The following is a 26,689-nucleotide window of genomic DNA, read 5'->3' as shown; positions in this document are numbered from 1 at the left end:
TTTCCGCGAGAGTTCCGTTACGTGTGAACCCAGCCTAAATCTTTTGGGGGTTTAATTTCCAAAGAGGAAAGTTTTTGGCACCTCAGAGGCTCTGCCAATGCAACACGGCAACCAAATTTGTGTTCCAGAAGTCAAATAGCGCCCTTTGCTTTCCAAGCTCTCACATGTGCCCAGTTTTAATACAAACTAGCTGAAGAGCCCGGCGTTGCCTGGGCATAGTAACCAACTGTGGTTAGTTATAACAAATTATAATGATTATATTGCACATAAAAACATTTCACATCACATATTCAACACTACAGATTTGCAACACAAATTAACTAAACGATTACCCAAGTATTGATAGTATTTTATTTTCAACTCATTCAAGAGCCTTTTGATAAACATGTGTATCTGTGTATCTAAGGCTAGTTTCACACTAGCGTTTATGCGCACGGCCGCCGCTAAGCCCCGCCCCCTGTGGTAGCTCCGCCCACCGGCGCATGACGCTGCATGCGCCCTGCGTCCCCTATCTTTATCACTGGGGGCGCAGGCCGTGCGCAGTATGCGTTTGGCGGCGCATGCACCTTTTTGACAGTGCGCCGACTCAACCAAACTGCAGCAGGTTGCGTTTCGCGCAGGTCGGCGCACCGTCAAAAGGACGCATGCGCCGCCAAACGCATACTGCGCACGGCCTGCGCCCCCAGTGATAAAGATAGGGGACGCAGGGCGCATGCAGCGTCAAGCACCGGTGGGCGGAGCTACCGGCGGAGGCGCGGCAGGGGGCGGGGCTTAGTGGCGGCCGTGCGCAGGCCGTCGTTGCGCTCATAAACACTAGTGTGAAACTAGCCTTACCCTATCCTGTGTGATACTTTCTGCTGAGCTGTGTATCTAATCCTATTGTGTGTTACTGACTGCTCAGCCGTGTTGCTAATCCTATCCTGTGTGATACTGACTGTAGAGCAGTGTATCTAATCCTATTCTGTGTGATACTGTCTGCTGGGCAGAAGGATGATAACACCACAGAAATGATAAGAATAACAGGCAAAATTGTTTGGTGAATTGGAACGCACGAGGTTAAAATTTCGCCTCACAACATAGCCTATGACGCTCTCGGGGTCCAGACGTGTGACTGTGCAAAATTTTGTGGCTGTAGCTACGACGGTGCGGATGCCAATCCCGGACATACACACACACATTGAGCTTTATATATTAGATGAGGTTTTCGTAAGAAATTAGTGTCAGTGTTCTCCTATGACCTCTTGTGAAAATTACAAAATTGGGGCTAAAAAAACATTTTACTGATAAGAAAATGTAATTATTTGCACATTAAAATGTTTCATTCTACAAAGCACCCGTGGGATTAAATTCTCAACACACCCCTAGATGAATTTCTTGAAGGGTCCAGCTTCTAAAATGGGTTCACTTATGAGGCGTTTCTGGTGTTTTAGCATTTCAGGGGCTCTGCAAATACTAACATGGCATCTACAATCTATCTCAGCCAACTTTGTGCTCACAATTGAAATAGTGCTCTCTTTTCTTTGAGTCCTTCCACTTGGCCAAACATTAGCTTTTGACTACATATGGAATGTCACTACTGTGAGGTAGCGCTGTCATCTAGTAGGGGATCACTCGCTTGGCAGCGAACAAAACACATCCGGCACCAGGTTTTCCATAAAAACATAGCAGTTCATGCGGTTTATTCACCACAGCAGCAATGTACAACAGCTTCATATCACCAGCATAGCGTCCATTAAATAGGCTATTCAGCCCCAGTGTTCTCACCCGTCAGGGTTCCTTATGCGGCTTATCAGGACATTTTATGTTAGTTCCCTCCAGGGAGCTCTCAGGCACACATCGCCCTTGCACACGCCCAGCCGCTCCACAGGCTGTTAGTGAGGAGATCCTTCTCCTCACGGGACCTTCCAAACTGGATCAACCTGGTCCCAGCATTCACCCCCTTGTGACCTATCCTGGCTACGTTATATGGTCCATAGCCACGCCCACTGGGTCACATGGCTATGACCTCATCACAGGTCCTTCACCTACTCACATAGCCTTTTACTATAGGTGTTATCAGACACACCCCTGGGTGGGTTTGTGGGCAGCTAGAACCCGCCCATCTCTCCAGCTGCCTGAAGGCTTCTCCCTAACACATAGGCACGAAAGATCAGCTCTGCTGATCAGCACATAACCAAGCCTTCATCTCAAAGCCACCCACTTTGAGACACACCACGGCCACTCAGCATCCTGCCACTCATCCTCTCTCTTGGGACATCCACACAGCGCCCCCTAGTGGACACAGTGGTCATTACCCAACACTACATTCGGGAGAAATTGCCTAACAAATTATGGGATACATTGTTTTCTCATTACCCCTTATAAAAGTTACAAATTTAGGGCAAAACAGCATTTTATTGGAAAAAAATATTTTTAAATTAAATTTTTATCATGTTTCATGAAGCACCTATGGGTACAGAAGTCACTAGACCCCTAGAAAAGTTTCTTGAGGGGTCTGGTCCTTATAATAGTGTCACTTGTGTGGGTTTATGCTGTTTAGGCACATGAGGGGTACTGCAAAATGTGACACGGTGTCCCCAATCTATTCCAGTCAAATTTACACTTCAAATACCGCTTCTTTCGTTCAGAGCCCTGCCATATCCTTAAACAGCAGTATTTGACCACATATAGGAATTTGCCACAATTGGGAGAAAATGTATAATGCATTTTGTAGCCCAAATGTTCACGTTACTACTTGAGGAAATGAAAAGTTTGCACATAAAGCAACAATTTGTGTTGAAAAAAAAATTTAATTTTTCATTTCACTTTGGCTTAATTCCTGTGTAGTACCAGAAGGGATGACACGTTTTGTGACAGCAGATTAGAATAATTTGGAGAGGTGTAGTTTTTAAAATGGTATCACTTCTGGGGAGGGGGTTTAATATATAGAACCCTTAAATTCACTTGAAAATGAAATAGGTCTATAAAAAATAGGATTTGGAAATTTAATAGACAAAAATTAAAAATTGCTGCCAAGTTATAACCCTTTTAGCATTGTAACTAAATAAAACATTTGAAAAATTGCTTTCACAGAGTAGACAAATGGAAATGTTATTAACTATTGTGTGTGTGACTATCTGGTTTAAAGATCTAAGCAATCAAAATTTGGAAATTGCCAATTTTCAAAAATTTGAATACAATTTCAGATATTTTCACATATCAACCTAAATGTAGCACTCACAAAGTACAATAAGTCCCAAACATCAAACACAATCTCATTGTCAGTGAAAGAGAACTCTTTGGATCTAGACATGGAGGTACCACACCTTTGAACAAGAAAAAAAATCAAACCGTACCAAATGTCAGTCTAAACCTACACTCCCTGACAGAAGTTATGTCGCTTATCCATGTTATGTAAATAAAAGCTTGTAACCGGACGTTAAATTCATTCATTGGTTGTATAAATTATTCTTTTGAAAGCTGAAACCCTCCGAAATGTGGTTTAGGTTAAGAAAATAAATTGCCATCAATGCAGAAATATTGATCATTTAATGGACACAGAATGGTCAGATTTTGGCAAGACAAAAGTTTTGTGGGCCACAGAAAGTAATGTGATATTCAAACAAATAATTAACTTAAAATACAAATATATGTTGCATAACATTGGTGAATGAAGTTGTGGTGCTATCAGAGTCATATTTAATATTTTGTGTGACTTCCATGAGCTTGAAGGACTGCATCCATGCGGTTCAACAATGATTCATACAATTTATTAATGAAGTCATCAGGAATAGCAAAGAATGCAGTCTTAAGGGGGTTTTACACATAGCGATATCGCTAGCGATATCGCTATAACGTCACCAATTTTGTGACGTTATACTGATATCGCTAGCGATATCGCTATGTGTGATACTTACCTCCGACTGGCTCCCCCGCTGTCCATCGCTGATCGCGCGAGAATGTCCGGCTCCATTTCTCGTCGGGCGCTTCCTGCTGGGCTTCCTGTGGCGCCGATGAGCGACGCGTGGAGGCGGGAGGACGTCAGGATCGCTGTGTGAAAGGTGAGTATCGTGCGCTGCGTCGCTGCTGCATCGCTGTGAGGTCTGCCTGTGTGACAGCTCACTAGCGATCATTTAGCGATGCACCAGCGATCCTGACCGGGTCGGATCGCTGGTGCATCGCTAAATGTAAAGGGGCCTTTACATGCCTCCCAGAGTTAATCAAGATTCTTTGGCTTTGTCTTCCAAGCTTCCTCTTTCATCCTACCCCAAACATGCTCAATGATGTTCATGTCTGGTGACTGGGCTGGCCAGTCCTTGAGCACCTTGATCTTTTTTCCCTGGAGGAACTTTGTTGTAGAGATGGATGTATGAGATGGAGCACCATCCTGCTGCAGAATTTGACCCCTTTTATGATTTGGAATATAAGAGGTAGCTAATATTTCTTGATATTTTAGGCTATTGATAGTCTTCCACCTTGCAAATGTTTCGCACACCCCCATACTGAATGTAACCCCAGACCATGATCTTTCCACCACCAAATTTAACTGTTTTCTGGGTGTATTTTGGATCCATATGGGCTCCAGTAGGTCTCCTGCAGTATTTGTGGTGTAATTCTACTGAAGATTCATCAGAGAAATCCACCTTCTACCACTTTTCCGCGTCCATCTGTTTAGCAGGCTGTGGGACTTTGCAAATGCCACACGGTTTCTTATTTGCCTTTTGTTTAGTGCTGCCTTCTGGGCACTGATTCGACCATGGAGGCCATTTCGAGACAGAATCCTACAAACTGTTCTAGTTGACACAGGGACTTAAGGTGACCAGGCCTGTTGGAGCTCTGCTGCAGTGGAAGAGGGGTTTGCTTTGGATTTTCTAACCAACATGCGCTCCTCCTGAGCAGTTGTCTTGCGGGGTCTGCTGGACCTGGGCTTGTCAAACACATCTCCAGTCTCTTCAAATCTGTTTTTAATTCTTTGTACTTGACACTGCGACCCATTAAAGGTGCCAGCCACCTCTGCAGTGGATCTGGTCTTCAGCCTCTTGATAACCCAGGCTTTGGCCGCAGGGTGGATTTTTGGCATGTTGTCAGAGCTCAAGTTGCAGCTCAAGTGAAGGTTTGGGGTGCTGGGTTTCTTTTTATACACACCCACTAATTAACCGATCATTTACTGAGCACAGGTGAGGATGTAAACTAGGATTGGGTGCATTATATGACCAGGCGGCAAAACTTTTGTCTTGCCAAAATCTGACCATTCTGTGTCCATTAAATGATCAATATTTCTGCATTGATGCCAATTTATTTTCTTAACCTAAACCACATTTCGGAGGGTTTCAGCTTTCAAAAGAATAATTTATACAACTAATGGATGAATTTAACGTCAGGTTATAAGCTTTTATTTACATAACATGGATAAGCGACATAACTTCTGTCAGGGAGTGTATGTTCACATAATGTTAACGGGGTTGTCCGGTCTAAATCGATAATTCTTCATCACTTATGAATCCCCCCCCATCGCACGCACTGTGTGCTGGAGGGATTCGCTGGTTTGTGACCCGGAATCAGAGGGTATGTACAAGTTATACTTACTCCTGGCCAGTGGGTTCGGCCTTGCTTCCATACACTTGTATGGAGCGAAGCTGCGCACTCTAGGTCGTCCACGCAGACTGGATGTCCGCGTGTATATTGAGCAAGGCCATGCCCCCTTGGGATGGGCCCTAACAGGAGTATGTATAACTCATACCATACCCTGCAGTCCTCCGGTCACAAACCTGCGAATCCCCACAGTGCACATTATGTACACTGGGGGGGTAATTCATAAGTTTGCAGTCACACAGAGTGACTGTTGACTTATCGATTTAGACGGGACAACCCCTTTAACATGTCTACGCTGTTATTGTGATTTTCACAAAAGCAGTTTTGTGCAACACATGGCAAAGAAACAAAACAAACATGATTGGTAAACAGAGATTGAAAACAGGTTCTCCCAAGTTCATAAGTGTTCTAAACCAGAGGTGGACAACCTGAGGCCCATGCCTGACTGTTTGCATATAGTTTACATAAAAAAGGAAAGTGGGGTGGCACATCATCTATGTCGCCCATGAATTTTAGAATGGAGGCCCTTTACCACGCCTTGTTACTCCAGAAAATTTTGAGTTTACACCTGGTTATCTACACTTGTGGCGCTATAATAATCTTTATTTTTTATATAGCGCTAACATATTCCGCAGCGCTTTAGTTTGCACACATTATCATCACTGTCCCCGATGGGTCTCACAATCTAAATTCCCCATACTGATGTCTTTGGAATGTGGGAGGAAACCGGAGTACCCGGAGGAAACCCACGCAAACACGGGGAGAACATACAAACTACGTGCAGATGTTGTCCTTGGCTAACCACTGAGCCACCGTGCTGCCCTATACTTAGTAGTAGTAGTTTATGGCATTTAAGATAACAAAGGGAAGAGCCACATTCACACATGGCCTTTCCCTCTCATTAGTGCTAACTGTAGGTAACAGGGACCATTATTATTCCCAGAGGTACAGGTTCCACTTTGTGAATTACCATATATCAGGCATAATTTTGATATGACAGAAGGGTCTCAGCTGGTAATACCTCTCTAAGGTTTTCAGCAGCCTTGAGAGTGGTTCCACATGACAATGTGTCCTTCGGGCCAGAAAAGGTTGTGCACCCGGTTCTAAACATTTACATCTTATCTGGTATACATTAATCTTATCCATGGTCTATTTTTTAGTTTTAAGAAAGCTGGGCATTTTAGAGAAATGTTCTAGTGCCACATATTGGATGTAACAATCCTAAGAATCAATATTGACCCTTTAAAAAGACTTGCCACAAGCCAAAGAAGACACTCCATTTGCAGACATGTGCCGGGGTGTTTGCCCCTCATCAGTGCAAAGTAGGAAATCCGATTTGGCTGGGCGAGAGGCCTCTGACAGGGGGTCTAAAGAGGAAAGTTTCTCCTTATGGAGAGTGCCAAGCCAGTCTAATGAGAAAGACCATGCAATGCTCCTCTGGGAATTTAAATGTGCAAATACCCTCTTCAGAGAGAGAGAAGACTTGGTCTCTAGTTCCACCTATTGGATGTAGCCATCCTAAAAGTAAATATCGACCCTTTAACAAGCCTTGTCACATGGCTTGATAATTTTAAACATTGAAGCCAACGTGAAGACATTTTCTGGTTCTATATCTACTTTAACTGTATATTAACATAGACTTTTATTACTAACATATTACTACAAATGCACCTCTAGCAATGCAAACAATTGTGAAATATCTATACAGTGGTCAGGTCGCTTTTAAATATTTTTAATGTGAAGCGAAAAAATGAGAAATATGCAGCACTCACCAATATAGCTGAAGAACGGTGCGTCTTTATTTCACATGAATTCCATCAATAGATATGTGGACATGCAGGACGTTAGAGGAATGCTAGGGGAGGGAGGTGCCAGACAATGACCATTTCGCGATTACTCGCTTCTACGGGTCCAGGTGAGACCCGTAGAAGCGAGTAATCGCGAAACGGCCGTTGTCCGGCACCTCCCTCCCCTAGCATTCCTCCAACGTCCTGCATGTCCACATATTTATTGATGGAATTCATGTGAAATAAAGACGCACAGTTTTTCAGCTATATTGGCGAGTGCTGCATATTTCTCCTTTTTTCAGTTAACATTGAAATATTCATGTTTTTTCATCCAAGCACCTCCGTTTTTTGACTGAAATATACAGTCATATGTTAAAGTTTGGGCACCCCTGTTAATGTTAACCTTTTTTCTTTATAACAATTTTGGTTTTTGCAACAGCTATTTCAGTTTCACATATCTAATAACTGATGGACTCAGTTATATTTCTGGATTCAAATGAGGTTTATTGTACTAACAGAAAATGTGCAATCTGCATTTAAACAAAATTTGACCGGTGCTAAAGTATGGGCACCCTTATCATTTTCTTGATTTGAACACTCCTAACTACTTTTTACTGACTTCCTGAAGCACCAAGTTGGTTTTGCAACCTCAGTGAGCTTTGAACTTCATAGCCAGGTGTATCAAATCATGAGAAAAGGTATTTAAGGTGGCCACTTGCAAGTAGTTCTCCTATTTGATTCTCCTATGAAGAGTGGCATCATGGGCTCCTCAAAACAACTCTCAAATGATCTGAAAACAAAGATTATTTAACATAGCTTTTCAGGGGAAGCATACAAAAAGTTGTCTCAGAGATTTAACCTGTCAGTTTCCACTGTGAGGAACATAGTAAGGAAATGGAAGAACACAGGTACAGTTCTTGTTAAGCCCAGAAGTGGCAGGCCAAGAAAAATATCAGAAAGGCAGAGAAGAATGGTGAGAACAGTCAAGGACAATCCACAGACCACCTCCAAAGACCTGCAGCATCATCTTGCTGCAGACGGTGTCACTGTGCATCGGTCAACAATACAGCGCACTTTGCACAAGGAGAAGCTGTGTGGGAGAGTGATGCGAAAGAAGCCGTTTCTGCAAGCACGCCACAAACAGAGCACATTTGGACAAGCCAGTTACATTTTGGAAGAAGGTCCTGTGGACTGATGAAACAAAGATTGAGTTGTTTGGTCATACAAAAAGGCGTTATGCATGGAGGCTAAAAAAACACAGCATTCCAAGAAAAACACTTGCTACCCACAGTAAAATTTGGTGGAGGTTCCATCATGCTTTGGAGCTGTGTGGCCAATGCCGGCACCTGGAATCTTGTTAAAGTTGAGGGTCGCATGGATTCAACTCAGTATCAGCAGATTCTTGACAATAATGTGCAAGAATCAGTGACGACGTTGAAGTTACGTAGGGGATGGATATTTCAGCAAGACAATGATCCAAAACACCACTCCAAATCTACTCAGGCATTCATGCAGAGGAACAATTACAATGTTCTGGAATGGCCATCCCAGTCCCCAGACCTGAATATCATTGAACATCTGTGGGATGATGTAAAGCGGGCTGTCCATGCTCGGCGACCATCAAACTTAACTGAAATGGAATTGTTTTGTAAACAGGAATAGTCACAAATACCTTCATCCAGGATCCAGGAACTCATTAATAGCTACAGGAAGCGACTAGAGGCTGTTATTTTTGCAAAAGAAGGATCTACGAAATATTAATGTCACTTTTATGTTGAGGTGCCCATACTTTTGCACCGGTCAAATTTTGTTAAAATGCAGATTGCACATTTTCTGTTAGTACAATAAACCTCATTTGAATCCAGAAATATAACTGAGTCCATCAGTTATTAGATATATGAAACTGAAATAGCTGTTGCAAAAACCAAAATTGTTATAAAAGAAAAAAGGATAACATTAATAGGGGTGCCCAAACTTTAACATATGACTGTATACCGCAATACTTCAGATAAATAGCTCCGTCTGTTAATGTGGTGATTTGTGTGCCCTAGAATGCCGTTCATCTGTTTGCTCTTTGCTGGGATCATTCAACTTAAATATTTTTAAAGATATTCAAATAGTCAATTTAGAGGCGAAGCTTAACTGCTTACTCACGATTGTACACTGCAACGCTGCGGGTTTCTTGAAGCAAACAGCCTCATATATGCCTATGAGTCAGTTCAGGTCAGGAGATCCACCACTGGGCAGGGAATTGTAACAGACCAGAAAATAAAGCTGCTATACAGTTTTATGTCAGTAAGCACAAAGAATGAATATCCACACTGTTGCATCTGCATGGTAGTTGCCAACGGCTGCACAATTTCAAGAGAAAAACTTAGGTATTATGAGCAAAATCACACGGCCCCTGGATTTGGGTGGGGTTTCATTTGGAGGAGTATGCTTCAGAATGGAAGCCCCCCCAATTACACATAATGGTGTAGTATTGTTGTTACAGAAGATACTTCCATTATTTTCTACCCACATATCAAATTAAAAGAAGGTAGCATAATAAAACGCAGCAGATCACCCAGTCTGGTGAAACATTGCATGTCCCATAGTATAGCATTATGTTTTAAGCCTTTGAAATATGATCTGCATATACTGTCTTCAGTACAACGGAACATGATCTTCTGTATAACCGTTTGGATGTATGACCACAATGGGGTTTGACCCACCTTCAGATAAAGAGCTAGGGTTGTCTTCTGTGTGGCTTTTCTGATGGATAAGAAGCTGGGATTTGCTGACAAATGACTTCCTACACTCTGAACAGGAATAAGGTTTCTCCCCTGTGTGGACCCTTTTATGAACTGAAAGATTTGATTTAAGAGTAAAGGCCCTGCCACATTCTAAGCACGAATACGGCTTTTCTCCCGTGTGAATTCTCAAGTGCCGAATAAGATCAGAGTTACGCTTAAAACTCTTCCCACATTCCGAGCACGGATAAGGTCTATCTACCACGTGAATTTTGTGATGTCGGATAAGATCGGACTTGGTGATAAAACATTTTCCACATTCAGTACAAGAAAACGGCTTTTCACCTGTATGAATTCTCTGATGTTCAATAAGATGGGAATTGCTTATAAAACTCTTTCCACACTGCGAGCAACTAAATGGTTTGTCTCCACTGTGAAACCTTATGTGGCTTAAGAGATTACGTTTTAGGGAGAATGCCTTCCCACACAGAAAGCACATATAAGGTTTCTCCCCTGTGTGGCATCTCTGATGTGAAAGGAGTTCGGAAAAACATCTAAAATATTTTCCACACGTTATGCACAAATGTGGTTTCTCCTTTACTTTATGTTCCTCGATTGGATCAGGAAGATGTTCATTGTAAAAAGCCGCAGATGGGTGCACTCCACATGAGCCCTTCAGATTTAGAGATAATTGCTGGGTAGGATTTGTGGCACTAAAAATGTTCTTGACTGTAAGATTTCCTCTATCCAAACACAGAGTGCCCTTCTTCATGCAAGACGACTTGTATGGTGTCTGAGCTTCATTTGGACCGGTGGAAGCGTTTGTGACATCTTCTTTCGCCCAGAAGGCTGGCAACTTTGTAAAAGATACTAATTGTTCTTTACACGTTTTAACAGAGTAAGAGTCTAAGGAGTGCCCTTCTTGTAAGGAGTCCTTATTAATAGGAGTAGTTGGGTCTTGTGTACTTTCCAATGCTGTTTTAGAATAAGACACTTTAAGCTTTCCTTCATCAAATGGGAGAGGTTCTTCTTTAATGCTGACAACTGGATAATGCGGTGTAGAATTTGTGTCAATAATACTCATTTCACATGATGGACTTGGTACCCCTTGAGATATGTTCACAGACTCAGATAATTCTGTTGGGAGAAATAAAATACTTAATAGATTAAAGTCTACATACTAAAGTTGAAAGGTGGCTGAAGACTCTAGATATTTGCTACCTTATTTATCAGTTAGCAATTCCTCATCCAAAGAATCACAGAAGTAACAATTTTCATCCTGCTCCTTAAAGGGGTATTTCCCATCTCCAAGATCCTATCCCAATATGTAGTAGGTATAATAATAATAATATTATTAGCAAATACCTCCAATTAGAAACATAGTATAGTTTTTCTGATTCGCTATGTCCATTTCCAAATGTGCAGGCATTGCAGGACCTTAGGTAAGTAAAGAAATAGGACCAGATTCATTAAAGGGAATCTGTGAGTAGGAAGAACCCTCCTAAGTGGTTTATATGGACATATAGGTCATAGGACAGAGAATAATATGATGCTTTGATATATGCAATCCAATGTCTTATTCTAGAGAAATTCACATTTTTCTTTGCATTTCCAAATGTACTTGTGTGCAACGCTATTGCTGTCCCCGATTGACTGGGCTTTGGACAGAGCTTCATCGCACGTCACAGCCCGGAATCGCGGCGGGTTTGCTGTGCTATGTAAACGAAAGCAGTGCAGGAGAAAGCGCGCGCGATGCTGGGCTGTGAAGTGCAGTGAAACTCCGCCGAGTCACTCAGGGAGATTTGGTCCTGCCCCGGTGGTGTTGGATCAGCTTCCAGTTCCGGAAGTTGACGAGTCATCACCGGACATCAGAGGCAGCTGTACTCAGGGGTCACGCGGGATGAGCGGACAGCGATAGCACCGCACACAAGTACATTTGGAAATGCAAGGTATATGAAGAAAGCCTTATTTCCAAGGTTTACATCGATCTGCCCACTACACATTGTAGTGGACAACCTCATTAAGCAAGTTGAATAATCTCTAAAAGTGCTCAAGTCAAAGATGACACATTTCCTTTGGCAAAAAAATATATTTCTTCATTTTTTACATTTTAAAAATTACAAAAAGGAAAATGGGCCGATGCTAAAGTTTGGGCACCCTTGGAGATTTGTATGCTCAGATAACTTTGACCAAGGTTTCAGACCTTAATTATCCTGTTAGCATTATGGCTTGTTCACTGTTATCGTTAGGAAAGGCCAGGTGATGCAAAATTCCCAGCTTTATAAAATCCCAGCCTCCTCCAACAGTGTCAAAAAAACAGCAGCCATAAGTTTTGGTAAGCAGCTGACTAGCACACTAAAAATGATGGAGGCCCCCAAAGGAGGAGAAGGCTGTAAGAAGGAAGCAAAGCGTTTTTAAGTTGCTCTTTCCTCAGTTCGAAATGTACCGTATTTTTCGGACTATAAGACGCACCAGACCACAAGACGCACCCCAAATTTTCAGAAGGACAATGGGGGATAAAAATTAATGCGTAAAATGGGGGTCCGTCTTTCAGTCCTGAATTCAGCTTACCCGAGGGAGGGGGGGGTTGGGGGGAATCGGCAGCACTGGTGGAGCAGAGTCACAGGGGGTGTTTGGTGGTCCAGCGATGATATGATACACACTGGTGCGCAGGTTCGGCAATGCTTGGAGGTGTGGGGGGGCTACGGCGACATTTTTTGAAAGCCCAGAGCCCCACGCACATCCATTGCTGCGATGCGGTGGTCTCTGGGAAATCCCATCTCAGTCTGGTGCTGCAGGTTCGGCTGTGCTCGGTGATGCGGGGGCTACTTTGACAGTTTGTGAAAGCCTGAAGCCTTCGCACTTTTATTGCCTCAATGCTGTGGCCACTGGGAAAATGGCCGCCGGAGGCCATTTTCTTGGAGGCCAGATTGATTTCTCAGGCGCAGATTGAGAGCTCAGCAACGAGAGCCAGAATATGTAAAAGTACAGACACACAGGGTTATTAAAGGTATAAAGCGTGTTAAAACATGAAACTGGGAACCTGGTTATGATAAAACGAAAAAAGTGGTTTGGTACCGTGTTAGCCAGTAGAAAAAAAATATATAAAGTGCTCTCAGTGAGAGAAACAAAATAAGAATCTTGTGGGTATGATACCTTTTAATGGCTAACAAATAATAGTGAATGTTGTTACAAAGCAAGCTTTCGGGACTGCTTTGCTTTGCTTGCTTTGTAACAACATTCACTATTATTTGTTAGCCATTAAAAGGTATCATACCCACAAGATTCTTATTTTGTTTCAGCTGGTTATGATAAACATATTAAACTAGATGGTGGCCCGATTCTAACGCATCGAGTATTCTAGAATATATGCAGTTTATTTTTGAAGATTTAATAATAATGCAATAATGCACCCCCCAATCCTGATATGTATGGTTCTCTCACCCCCCTATCCTGGTATGCATGGTCCCCTGACCCCCCAATCCTGGAATGCATGGTCCTCTCACCCCACAATCCTGGTATGCATGGTCCTCTCACCCCTCTTTCCTGGTATGCATGGTCCTCTCACCCCCCTTTTGGGGTATGCATGGTCCCCTCACCCCATTTTCGTGGTATGCATGGTCCCCTCACCCCCCTATCCTGGTATGCATGGTCCCCTCACCCCCTTTTTGTGGTATGCATGGTCCCCTCACCCCCCTATCCTGGTATGCATGGTCCCCTCACCCCCCTATCCTGGTATGTATGTTCCCCTCACCCCCCAATCCTGGTATGCATGGTATCCTCACCCCCCAATCCTGGTATGTATGGTCCCCTCACCCTCCAATCCTGGTATGCATGGTCCCCTCACCCCCCAATCCTGGTATGCATGGTCCCCTCACCCCCCAATCCTGGTATGCATGGTCCCCTCACCCCCCAATCCTGGTATGCATGGTCCCCTCACCCCCCAATCCTGGTATGCATGGTCCCCTCAACCCCCTTTCCGTGTAGCCGCGACCAATCAGCAACGCGGCCCTGTAGCCGCGACCAATCACTGCCACGGCCCTGTACAAAAATATTAAAAAATAAAAAAAAAGATATTCTCAACTTCCGACGGCCTCCTGTCTTCTTTCCACGCGCCCGGCCTCGCATTGCCAGTAATGCTTTGCGGCTTAGACCGCTGATGACGTCGATTTCGGTTACAGACAGACACGATAAGGCGCATATAATATATATATATATATATATATATATATATATATATATATATATATATATATATATATATATATATATATATATACACACTCACTGGCCACTTTATTAGGTACACCATGCTAGTAAGGGGTTGGACCCCCTTTTGCCTTCAGAACTGCCTCAATTCTTCGTGGCAGAGATTCAACAAGGTGCTGGAAGCATTCCTCAGAGATTTTGGACCATATTGACATGATGGCATCACACAGTTGGCGCAGATTTGTCGGCTGCACATCCCTGATGCGAATCTCCCGTTCCACCACATCCCAAAGATGCTCTATTGGATTGAGATCTGGTGACTGAGGAGGCCATTTGAGTACAGTAAACTCATTGTCATGTTCAAGAAACCAATCTGAGATGATTCGAGCTTTATGACATGGCGCATTATCCTGCTGAAAGTAGCCATCAGATGTTGGGTACATTGTGGTCATAAAGGGATGGACATGGTCAGCAACAATACTCAGGTAGGCTGTGGCATTGCAACGATGCTCAATTGGTACCAAGGGGCCCAAAGAGTGCCCAGAAAAAATTCCCCACACCATGACACCACCACCACCAGCCTGAACCGTTGATACAAGGCAGGATGGATCCATGCTTTCATGTTGTTTACGCCAAATTCTGACCCTACCATCCGAATGTCGCAGCAGAAATCGAGACTCATCAGACCAGGCAACGTTTTTCCAATCTTCTACTGTCCAATTTCGATGAGCTTGTGCAAATTGTAGCCTCAGTTTCCTGTTCTTAGCTGAGAGGAGTGGTACCCAGTGTGGTCTTCTGCTGCTGTAGCCCATCTGCCTCAAAGTTCGACGCACTGTGCGTTCAGAGATGCTCTTCTGCCTACCTTGGTTGTAACGGGTGGCAATTTGAGTCACTGTTGCCTTTCTATCAGCTCGAACCAGTCTGCCCATTCTCCTCTGACCTCTGGCATCAACATGGCATTTCCGGCCACAGAACTGCCGCTCACTGGATTTTTTTTCTTTTTCGGACCATTCTCTGTAAACCCTAGAGATGGTTGTGCGTGAAAATCCCAGTAGATCAGCAGTTTCTGAAATTCTCAGACCAGCCCTTCTGGCACCAACAATCATGCCACGTTCAAAGGCACTCAAATCACCTTTCTTCCCCATACTGATGCTCGGTTTGAACTGCAGGAGATTGTCTTGACCATGTCTACATGCCTAAATGCACTGAGTTGCCGCCATGTGATTGGCTGATTAGAAATTAAGTCTTAACACACAGTTGGACAGGTGTACCTAATAAAGTGGCCAGTGAGTGTATATATATATATATATATATATGCAACACAGAGATAGTTAGTTTAATGTGTTGAGGCGGTAGGCCAGTCTGAAGAAATGTGTTTCTAGGGCACGCTTAAAACTGTGGGTATTGGGGATTAATCGAATTATCCTGGGTAGTGGCACAGCACGTAAGTCTTGGAGGATTGAGGATGTTAACCTCAGGTCATTAGCAGAACAGAGGGCACGAGTAGGGTGGTAGACTGAGACGAGGGAGGAGATGTAGGGTGGTGCTGAACAGTGGAGTGTTTTGTGGGTGAGAGCGATCAGTTTATATTGAATTCTGCAGTGGATGGGCAATCAGTGCAATGACTGGCACAAGCTAGAGGCATCGGTGAAACGGTTGGTGAGGAACATGTTCCTGGCTGCAGCATTCAAAACAGATTGGAGAGGGGAGATTTACAATAGTCCAAACGATAATGAATAAGGGCAATAGTAAGAGTTTTTGCAGAATCAAAAGTAAGAAAAGGTCAAATTCTAGAAATGATTTTGAGGTGCAGATAAGAAGAGTGAGCGAGTGCTTGGATATAGGAGGTGAATAAAAGCTCTAAATCAAGTATAACCCCAAGACAGCGGGCATGTTGCTGGGGAGCAATGGTAGAACCACAATCATCAAAAGGTATGTGTGGAGAAAAAAGGGAACTCAATTTCAGGAAAAGAACATCTCACTAACCATTAAGCATGAGGCTGGATAAAAGAACTAGAAGGAAAGAAGAAGTGTGGGGCTGAATCAATCGCGCTTTGGCTCAGGGAATATTTCATGGGTAGAGGGAAGAATGGATTCAGTGAAATTTATACAAATTCTTGATGAAAACATAATACCATCTGTAAAAAAGCTGAAGTTGAAAAGAGGATGTGAATTCTACAAATGGATAATGATCATAAACACACGTGAAAATCCACAATAGACTACCTCAAAAAGTCACAAGCTGAAGGTTTTACAATGATCCTCACAGTCCCCTGATCTGACCATCATTGAAAATCTGTGTCAAAACCTCAAAATAGCAGTGCATGCAGGACGACCCAGGAATCTCACAGAACTGAAAGAATGGATGAAAATCCCTCAAACAAGAATTTAAAGACTCTTGGATAGCTAAAAAAAAGCCTTTACAAGCCATGATACTTTCAAAACGGGGTGTTACTAGGTAATAACCATGCAGGGTACCAAAACTTTTGCATCAGTACATTTTCCTTTTTGTAATTTTTAAAATGCAAAAGGAAATGTGTAATCTTCAAAGTTATCTTAAATAACTTTAGGCCTTTTAGAGATCATTTCATCTTTAACTTGCTTAACTTTTCACAATAACAGTAACAGCAGCACAGATTCATCTCAACTAAAAGCCAAGATCAGGAACAGAACAGACATTTATAGGACATTTCCCTGACTCCACAGCACTGGTCACTACTGAGCATGTACATAAAGGGCAGCACAGATTCATCTCAACTAAGAGCCCAGATCAGGGACAGAACAGACATTTATAGGACACTTCCCTGACCCCACAGCACTGCCTCACTACTGAGCATGTACATAAAGGGCAGCACAGATTCATCTCAACTAAGAGCCGAGATCAGGAACAGAACAGACATTTATAGGACATTTCCCTGACTCCACAGCACTGCCTCACTACTGAGCATGTACATAAAGTGCAGCACAGATTCATCTCAGCTAAAAGCCGAGATCAGGGACAGAACAGACATTTATAGAATATTTCCCTGACCCCACAGCACTGATCACTACTGAGCATGTACATAAAGGGCAGTACAGATTCATCTCAGCTAAAAGCCGAGATCAGGGACAGAACAGACATTTATAGAATATTTCCATGACCCCACAGCACTGATCACTACTGAGCATGTACATAAAGTGCAGCACAGATTCATCTCAGCTAAAAGCCGAGATCAGGGACAGAACAAACATTTATAGGACATTTCCCTGCCTCACTACTGAGCATGTACATAAAGGGCAGCACAGATTCATCTCAGCTAAGAGCCGAGATCAGGGACAGAACAGACATTTATAGGACATTTCCCTGACTCCACAGCACTGATCACTACTGAGCATGTACATAAAGGGCAGTACAGATTCATCTCAGCTAAAAGCCGAGATCAGGGACAGAACAGACATTTATAGAATATTTCCCTGACCCCACAGCACTGATCACTACTGAGCATGTACATAAAGGGCAGTACAGATTAATCTCAGCTAAAAGCCGAGATCAGGGACAGAACAGACATTTATAGAATATTTCCATGACCCCACAGCACTGATCACTACTGAGCATGTACATAAAGTGCAGCACAGATTCATCTCAGCTAAAAGCCGAGATCAGGGACAGAACAAACATTTATAGGACATTTCCCTGCCTCACTACTGAGCATGTACATAAAGGGCAGCACAGATTCATCTCAACTAAAAGCCAAGATCAGGAACAGAACAGACATTTATAGGACATTTCCCTGACTCCACAGCACTGGTCACTACTGAGCATGTACATAAAGGGCAGCACAGATTCATCTCAACTAAGAGCCCAGATCAGGGACAGAACAGACATTTATAGGACACTTCCCTGACCCCACAGCACTGCCTCACTACTGAGCATGTACATAAAGGGCAGCACAGATTCATCTCAACTAAGAGGCGAGATCAGGAACAGAACAGACATTTATAGGACATTTCCCTGACTCCACAGCACTGCCTCACTACTGAGCATGTACATAAAGTGCAGCACAGATTCATCTCAACTAAAAGCCGAGATCAGGAACAGGACAGACATTTATAGGACATTTCCCTGACTCCACAGCACTGATCACTACTGAGCATGTACATAAAGTGCAGCACAGATTCATCTCAGCTAAGAGCCGAGATCAGGGGCAGAACAGACATTTATAGAATATTTCCCTGACCCCACAGCACTGATCACTAGAGTTGAGCGACTTTGGTCGGATCGGGTTTCGTGAAACCCGAATGAAACAAAATAAGTTTCAGATGAAACTCGTCCGACTAGAGCAAAACAAAGTCGGAGTTTCGTCCGAAACCCGACCCCAATGCAAGTCAATGGGAAATAAAAGTCGGACGAAACTCCGACTTTGTTTTGCTCTAGTCGGACGAGTTTCATCTGAAACTTATTTTGTTTCATTCGGGTTTCACGAAACCCGATCCGACCAAAGTCGCTCAACTCTACTGATCACTACTGAGCATGTACATAAAGTGCAGCACAGATTCATCTCAGCTAAAAGCCGAGATCAGGGACAGAACAGACATTGAGGCTATGTGCCCACGTTGCGTGTTAAAACGCACACTGAAAACCGGACTCCTTCCCAGAAATCGCGCGATTTTTTCCATGCGATTTCACCGCGATTCTGTTGGAAAGTGATTGACAGGTTGGTCACACTCGTCAAACATAGTGTTTGACAAGTGTGACCAGCTTTTTACTATTGAGGCCGCCTATGCGGCATCAATAGTAAAAGATAAAATGCTAAAAAAATAAAAAAAATTGGGGTATATTTATCTTCCGAAGTCCCGCGCTGCCATCCCGGGCCTCAGCGTTCCCAGTAATGCCTTGCGAGACCTGTGATGACGTTGGTCTCGCGTTACTATAGCGATCTTGCGAGACCGCTAGAGTCACGCGAGACTACATCATCACAGGACCTTGCCGCAAGGCATTACTGGGAATGCTTAGTCTGGGAATGCAGCGCGGGACGTCGGAAGGTAAATATACCCCAATTTTTTATTTTTTATTCTTTTTTTCACAGGGGTATGGTACCCAGGGCCTGGAGGACAGTCTCCTCTCCTCCACACCGTGGGTACCAACCGCACATGAGACGCTTAACTTCCCGCATGGTGGGCATAGCCACATGCGGGAAGTAAGCGATTCTCATGCATTCCTATGGGTGTGGAATCGCGGCAATTCTTTGCAATTCTGCACAAAAGAATGAGCATGCTGCGATTTTTTTCCGTGATGCGTTTCCGCCGCGGAAAAAAGCGCATTAGCACAGCATGTGCGGAATGCATGGGGTGCATTCTGTACACGATTTTTAAACGTTTTTGCCGCGCTTTCGCGCCGAAAATCGCGGCAAAAACGCTTAAAAATCGCATCGTGGGCACACACCTTATAGAACATTTCCCTGACTCCTGACCCCACAGCACTGGTCACTACTGAGCATGTACATAAAGGGCAGCACAGATTCATCTCAACTAAAAGCCGAGATCAGGGACAGAACAGACATTTATAGGACATTTCCCTGACTCCACAGCACTGATCACTACTGAGCATGTACATAAAGGGCAGCACAGATTCATCTCAACTAAGAGCCGAGATCAGGGACAGAACAGACATTTATAGGACATTTCCCTGACCCCACAGCACTGGTCACTACTGAGCATGTATATAAAGGGCAGCACAGATTCATCTCAACTAAGAGTCGAGATCAGGAACAGAACAGATGTTTATTGGACACTAGCTGAAGATCCCGGCATTGCCTGGGCACAGTAACTAACTACGGTTAGTTATAACAAATTATAATGATTATATCTATAAAGCTGAGTGTAGAGCCCCACCCACTCCGTATAGCCATATTCACCATAATATCCCACATCATCTCGTCAGCCATTGCCACCGGACTACTACCCCCAATATCCCACATCATCCCGTCAAAGCCACCGGACTACTACCCCTAATATCCCACATCATCCCATCAACCAGAGCCACCAGACTACTAGCACTAATATCCCACATCATCCCATCAACCAGAGCCACCGGACAATTACCACTAATATCCCACACATCATCCCGTCACAGCCACCGGACTACTACCCCTAATATCCCACATCATCCCATCAACCAGAGCCACCAGACTACTAGCACTAATATCCCACATCATCCCATCAACCAGAGCCACCGGACAATTACCACTAATATCCCACACATCATCCCGTCACAGCCACCGGACTACTACCCCTAATATCCCACATCATCCCGTCCGCCAGAACCACCAGACTACTAGCACTAATATCCCACATCACCCAGTCAACCAGAACCACCGGACTACTACCCCTAATATCCCACATCATCCCGTCAGTCTGAGGACCAGAATGCTGAGTGGAACGGTCCTAACTTCCATACCGGGGATCCCTTTAAGAGAGGCCTGGGATCAGGACCAGAGCGCTGAGTGGATTTGCCCTTACTTGCATACCAAGGATCCCTTTAATAGAACTCTGGGGTCAGAATCAGAGCGCTGAGGGATTTGCCCCATCTTCCATACAGGAGATCCCTTTAAGAGCCTGGGGTCAGTACCAGAGAATTTGAAGGCAAATGCCCTGACTTCCATACCGGAGATCCCTTTAAGAAAGGGCTGGGGTCAGTATCAAAGCGCAGTGTGGATTTGCCCTAACTTCCATACCAATGAGACCCTGGGGTCTCTCTCTCCCCCCTTTTCAAGAGTTCTGTTCCTTTAAATCTCATACACTGGCTGCTGCGACGGATCCATCCAAAAACCGGATCCGATGCATCAGTTTTTTGCAAATCTGGAACGGATCCATTTTTTCACACTTTGACGGTTTGGTATGGAGGATGTGTGATGGGTATATGGGCACGGGAGGGCGGATTCATTTCTGTCACGTGCTCGCTGCTCCTTTCTGGAGTGAAGACAATGGCTGGGAGCTTATGTTCCCAGGGATGCTAGATTTCTCCCACCATGTCAGTGTCTGCTGAGGTGTTGTCAAGTGGGAAAACTTGCTCATAGCAACCAATCACAACTCAGCTTCTTTTGAACAGCTCTGGTGAAATGAAAGATGCTTCGTGATTGGTTGGTGATACATTCAGTTTTATGTATAAAGATTTCCCTGACTCCACAGCACTGCCTCACTACTGAGCATGAACATAAAGGGTAGCAGATTCATCTCAACTAAGAGCCCAGATCAGGAACAGAACAGACATTTCCCTGACTCCACAGCACTGATCACTACTGTGCATGTACATAAAGGGCAGCACAGATTCATCTCAACTAAAAGCCGAGATCAGGGACAGAACAGACATTTATAGGACATTTCCCTGACTCCACAGCACTGATCACTACTGAGCATGTACATAAAGGGCAGCACAGATTCATCTCAACTAAGAGCCGAGATCAGGGACAGAACAGACATTTATAGGACATTTCCCTGACTCCACAGCACTGATCACTACTGAGCATGTACATAAAGGGCAGCACAGATTCATCTCAGCTAAAAGCCGAGATCAGGGACAGAACAGACATTTATAGGACATTTCCCTGACTCCACAGCACTGATCACTACTGAGCATGTACATAAAGGGCAGCACAGATTCATCTCAACTAAGAGCCGAGATCAGGGACAGAACAGACATTTATAGGACATTTCCCTGACTCCACAGCACTGATCACTACTGAGCATGTACATAAAGGGCAGCATAGATTCATCTCAGCTAAAAGCCGAGATCAGGGACAGAACAGACATTTATAGGACATTTCCCTGACTCCTGACCCCACAGCACTGATCACTACTGAGCATGTACATAACATGCAGCACAGATTCATCTCAACTAAAAGATGAGATCCTTAGATCAGGAATAGAACAAACATTTATAGGATTATAGAACTTTCCAGAATTCTTATGAAAACATTTACAGCACATCCTGCATTGTTCTACTGTACCCAATTTATTATATATTGTAGAAGTTGGTCCATTTTATACCGACTCCACCTCCACAGCCCTGCTGCTAACATGTTTGATATGAGACAAAGTTCAGTTCTACTGTTCTGTCTTAGTTATGAGTGGCGAGTTTTCCTTCAATGGAATTCGTCAAACAGAGGCTGAAAAGACATCTGTCCGAGATGGATTAGTGAATCCCGCATTGAGGACGGGGCTGGACACGATGATCCTGGGAGGTCCCTTCCAACTCTAACATTCTAGGATTCTCACTTATGTAATGCTCTCTTAATTAAAAAAAAACTTCTGGCGGCAGATTCTCATGCAGATCAGTGTCGGGCCCACAGTCCTGAACAGCTCATTTACACGTAAAAAACATGGATCTCTCCTGAATAAGACACTGCATTGCAGATATCAAGGTAGTTTTATTCAGCTTTCTATGACCTACATGCCCATACAGGCGGCTTAGGAGGATTGATCCTACAGACAGATTCTGTTTAAATGGAACCTATCATCAGTTTTGCCATGTGCCAACAAAAACAATCACCTTATTCAGCAACTGTGCTGCATTCCATAAATGGTTTATATAACCCCCTAAGTTCCCCTGTATACCACCCAAAAACCTTTTAAAGTTCTCCCACGCTGTATCTTAATCCTGTCGGTCCTGTTTGAGAGGCGTCCATTCTGGGCTCTCTATCCCATCTCTCATGTACTGCTCGCCGTCCTCCTGCTTTGATGGACGTGAATAAAGCCTCCTGCGTCATCCACATAGCCAGACGAAATCGCCGACTCTTCCCCACTGTGGGCAGAGCCGAAAACATCAGTGCGCATGCGAACAATGGCAGCAAAATAGTTCCGGTACATGAGCCAGAAAGACAAGTGCTGGCGCATGTGCACTGATGTTTTCGGCTCTACCCACAGTAGGACCGAGCATTCTGAGTAAGCGGGAGCCGGCAATTTCTTTGCACAGGCGTGGGACTTCACCTGTCAAAGTAGGAGGATGCAAGCAGCAGCCAGGATGAGTGATAGACAGCCCAGAACGGACCGATAATATCAACATACAGCACGGGAGAACTAAAAGATTTTTGGTGGGTGTACAGGGGGATAAATAACCATTTATGGAACGCCGCACAGGCGCTGAATAAGGTGATAGTTTTTAGTTGACAAAACGTAAAAACTGGTGACGCATAATTGGCCACATGATTAGTTGAACCGGATATATACATGGGACACGGGATCTGTTAAGCCACGCCCCCGAGGAAGGAAATCTGTAGCGAAACGTACGTCGGGGACCGGGTCTCCTGCGCCGACCACTCAGACATGACGGGTAATTATTGAGAAATGCCACTTGCTATTTACCTCAATGCTACCTTTGGCCCTTATTAACTCGATGGATCCCTACTTTTTTGGTTTGCCCTGATTACTGCATAGGACCAGTGTAAAAAGTATGCTGGCTTTTTGTTTTACTTTAGCAGCCAATAATTGGGAATCACGTTACAAGCGCTATTTATATATTTTTCTTATACCCCACATGTATGAATATGGAAGCAGGGTACTCATGATCTAGGGTAAAAAAAGTCACTTATTGATGTTTAGATTTTCTATATTTGTCTCTGCCATATAAATTCTAAATAAGTGTTTTTTGCATGTTTATGACGGTTTTTTAATATGCTGAATAAAATTTATTACCTTTATAAACTAGCATAAACTCAGGTTCTCTGTTTTTCCTTTTCCTAAGTGTGTAACTGCTATCCTTAATGTAATCCCTTGTGTAACATCAAAAGAAAATGCCTCAATTCCCAAAAATTGAGGCTATGCTTTTATAGAAATATAGTATACATAAAAAAAAAAAAAAAAAAGGGAAAAACACACGTCACACTTTTGTAAACAAGGGTCTGAATTTTTTTTTGCTCTTTAAAACTTTGATAAAAAAAAAAAAAAAAAAAGCTGAATTAAGATATTTTCCCATCTTTATGAAGATGCAGGTTGGCACTGAGCCAGGCAATAATTAAGGAAAAAAAAAAAAAGGTTGACCACTACTTGGAAAACTCTTTAAATGCTGTGGTCCCCCAAATAAACTAAAAGGTCATCATGGTGCTCACATCATGATGGTATTTCATGCAAGTGCAGCAGCATGTCAATGGCTGCTAACAAGCGTTATTGCTCACAATTCCCCCTGACATCTGAGCATGATCTGAGGGTAGCGTGAATAAAGCAGAATCCATTAGTGGCCACTAATTGTTATGTCACGTGAGCGTCATAGCCTATGATGTGCGTTGGCAGACCAGGCTTCAACAATGTTATAATGGCGTGGGTGCTGGAGCAGAGTATAATCTTTTCTGGTTTTACTCAGGGGACTAAAGCATTTAAGAAGAGATTGTCCAAGTAGTGGACAACCCCTTTAATAGGGTATACAAAAGTCAGTGTATTAAAGGATTAAAGGGAACCTGTCATTAGGATTTCCCTATAAAAAGTACAGCCACCACCTTTAAAGTCTCTTTTACAGTATTCTAGTAAGCTGTATACAAGTCTCCAAACCCCTGTGCATAGCACAAAAAATACCTTTTATTGTACCCCCCTACAATGCGGTCCAGTCCAATGTACAGTCCTTGCTTCGGCACCTCCTTCCTTGTCTCAAGTGCAGTCCTACTACCCTGCTGCATGTGGATGAAGGGTCCTACGTAATTCCAATGTCCCCCAATCACACTCCTACACGTGTACTTCGTTCCTAGTGAGGGCAGATCAAAGTACTGTAGTGTGCACGAACCGGGAGAGGTGAAATGGCGCCAATGACCGAGATATAAATCTGGCGCATTACAGTACTTTGTTCTGCCCCGCTGAGGGTAAAGCAAAGTACGCCTGTCCAGGAGTGCGATTGGTGGACACTAAGTGGATGACGTGGAGTGTGTCATCCACATGATCGGTAGGAGGAGGCGCCGAAGACGCCGGACCTCACAATATGGGGGTAATTTTTTTTATTACTATGCAGAGGTGGTTGGGGACTTACATACAGCTTACTTAGAATACTGTAAAATGAGCCATAAGGTGATGGCCATGTTTTATACTTGGAAAACCTGGTAACATGTTCACTTTAATTTTGATAGGCTTTAATCCTGAATTAAACAGTTTCTAGTCATACTACTGTCAAGCCAACTCTTAATAAACATTTCCAGCAAAACTAACAGTCATCTAAATCCCAACAATCTGGGTCGACCATAAACAATTATTCTGTTGTGCTGTCAAACCCAATTTTATCTTGGCCTTTCTCAAGCTAAATGTGTTGTTGCAAATCAATCAATTCCAATTGATTTACAATGAGATAATGATAAAAGAAATCAAACAGCTACAGAAAATTCACCCCAACACTGTACACAAATGATTTCCTAACGCCATGCCCAGGATGATGGTGGAACTTTGTCTTACCAAGTGTTGTGATGGGCTGATGATTCTCCATAACATCCTTGTAAAGATCCTTATGGTTTTCCAAATACTCCCACTCCTCCATGGAGAAATAGACAGCGACGTCCTGACACCTTGCAGGAATCTGACAAACAGGGATACATTAACATCCATACAGTTTCTATTGGGGATTTACCGTATAGACTCAGATATAAGCCGAGATTTTCAGCCAATTTTTGGGGGCTGAAAGTCCCCCTCTCGGTTTATACGCGAGTCATATATGTCTCTGCAGCCGCCCCCCTCCCACAGTCTCAGGCTCTTTCCTTCAGCGGTCACGTGGTACCGCTCATTAAAGTCATGAATATGCACATATATGCCAAGACTGTGGGAGAAGCTGGGGGGCTGCAGAGACCGTGCCAGAAGGGGGTAAGTATATGCGATATTCACCTATCCCCGGCTCCACCACTGCGCGCCGCTCTGTCCTTCGCATCCTCTGGCTGTGATGTTCAGGTCTGAGGGCGCGATGACGTGGTTAGTGAGCGCTGCGCCCTCTGCCTGAACAGTCACTGACAGAGGGACCCGGAAGACAGAGCGGTGCACAGCGGTGGACCGTGGACAGGTGAATATCTCAGGTGCCGGGGCCCTGAGCCAGCAGTGACACCAGCACCTGCCCCCTATAGTGCGCCAGTGTCCCCGCCTGCTCAGGACACCGGCACCTGGCCCCCAGCGACAAGAGGTGAGTATGTCATTTTTTTTTTTATTTGCAGCGGCAGCAGCATATGGGGCCTATTCTATGGAGCATCTTATGGGGCAGCATATGGGGCATAATCTATGGAGCATCTTATGGGGCCATAACCTATATGGAGCAGCATATGCGGCGTATTATTCTATGGAGCATCTTATGGGGCTATTATTAACCTTTCTGCAGCCTTATATGGAGTGTATTTTGTATGTATCATCTTATGGGGCGCCTGATTCAATATGGATATTCAAAAACATTTAACCTACTGA

At 43.8% G+C, this 26,689-nt stretch overlaps 1 protein-coding gene across 4 annotated transcripts in view; it reads right to left on the bottom strand.

Moving 5' to 3' along the window:
• The window catches only part of LOC141073605 (oocyte zinc finger protein XlCOF7.1-like), a 91,702-nt gene that overhangs the window by 39,001 nt on the left and 26,012 nt on the right, over positions 1 to 26,689 (bottom strand). For 2 of the 4 annotated variants that reach the window (XR_012227016.1, XR_012227017.1), the window contains exons 4-5: positions 25,703 to 25,823; positions 9,513 to 11,227 (exon numbers count right to left, since the gene is read on the bottom strand). Coding sequence is in view for 2 of the 4 variants with exons in the window: in XM_073560899.1 (XP_073417000.1) it covers positions 10,073 to 11,227; positions 25,703 to 25,823 (1,276 nt within the window). In the remaining 2 variants the exon portion in view is untranslated. The remainder of the gene's footprint in view (positions 1 to 9,512; positions 11,228 to 25,702; positions 25,824 to 26,689) is intronic. The other 2 variants (XM_073560899.1, XM_073560900.1) reach the window with 1 other exon arrangement.

Source organism: Dendrobates tinctorius, unplaced genomic scaffold, assembly GCF_039654945.1.
Source record: "Dendrobates tinctorius isolate UK_male_01 unplaced genomic scaffold, ASM3965494v1 ptg000308l, whole genome shotgun sequence".
Lineage (NCBI taxonomy): Eukaryota > Metazoa > Chordata > Amphibia > Anura > Dendrobatidae > Dendrobates > Dendrobates tinctorius.
Note: the sequence above shows the minus strand (reverse complement) of the source record. Positions and strands in the feature narration are given on the sequence as shown.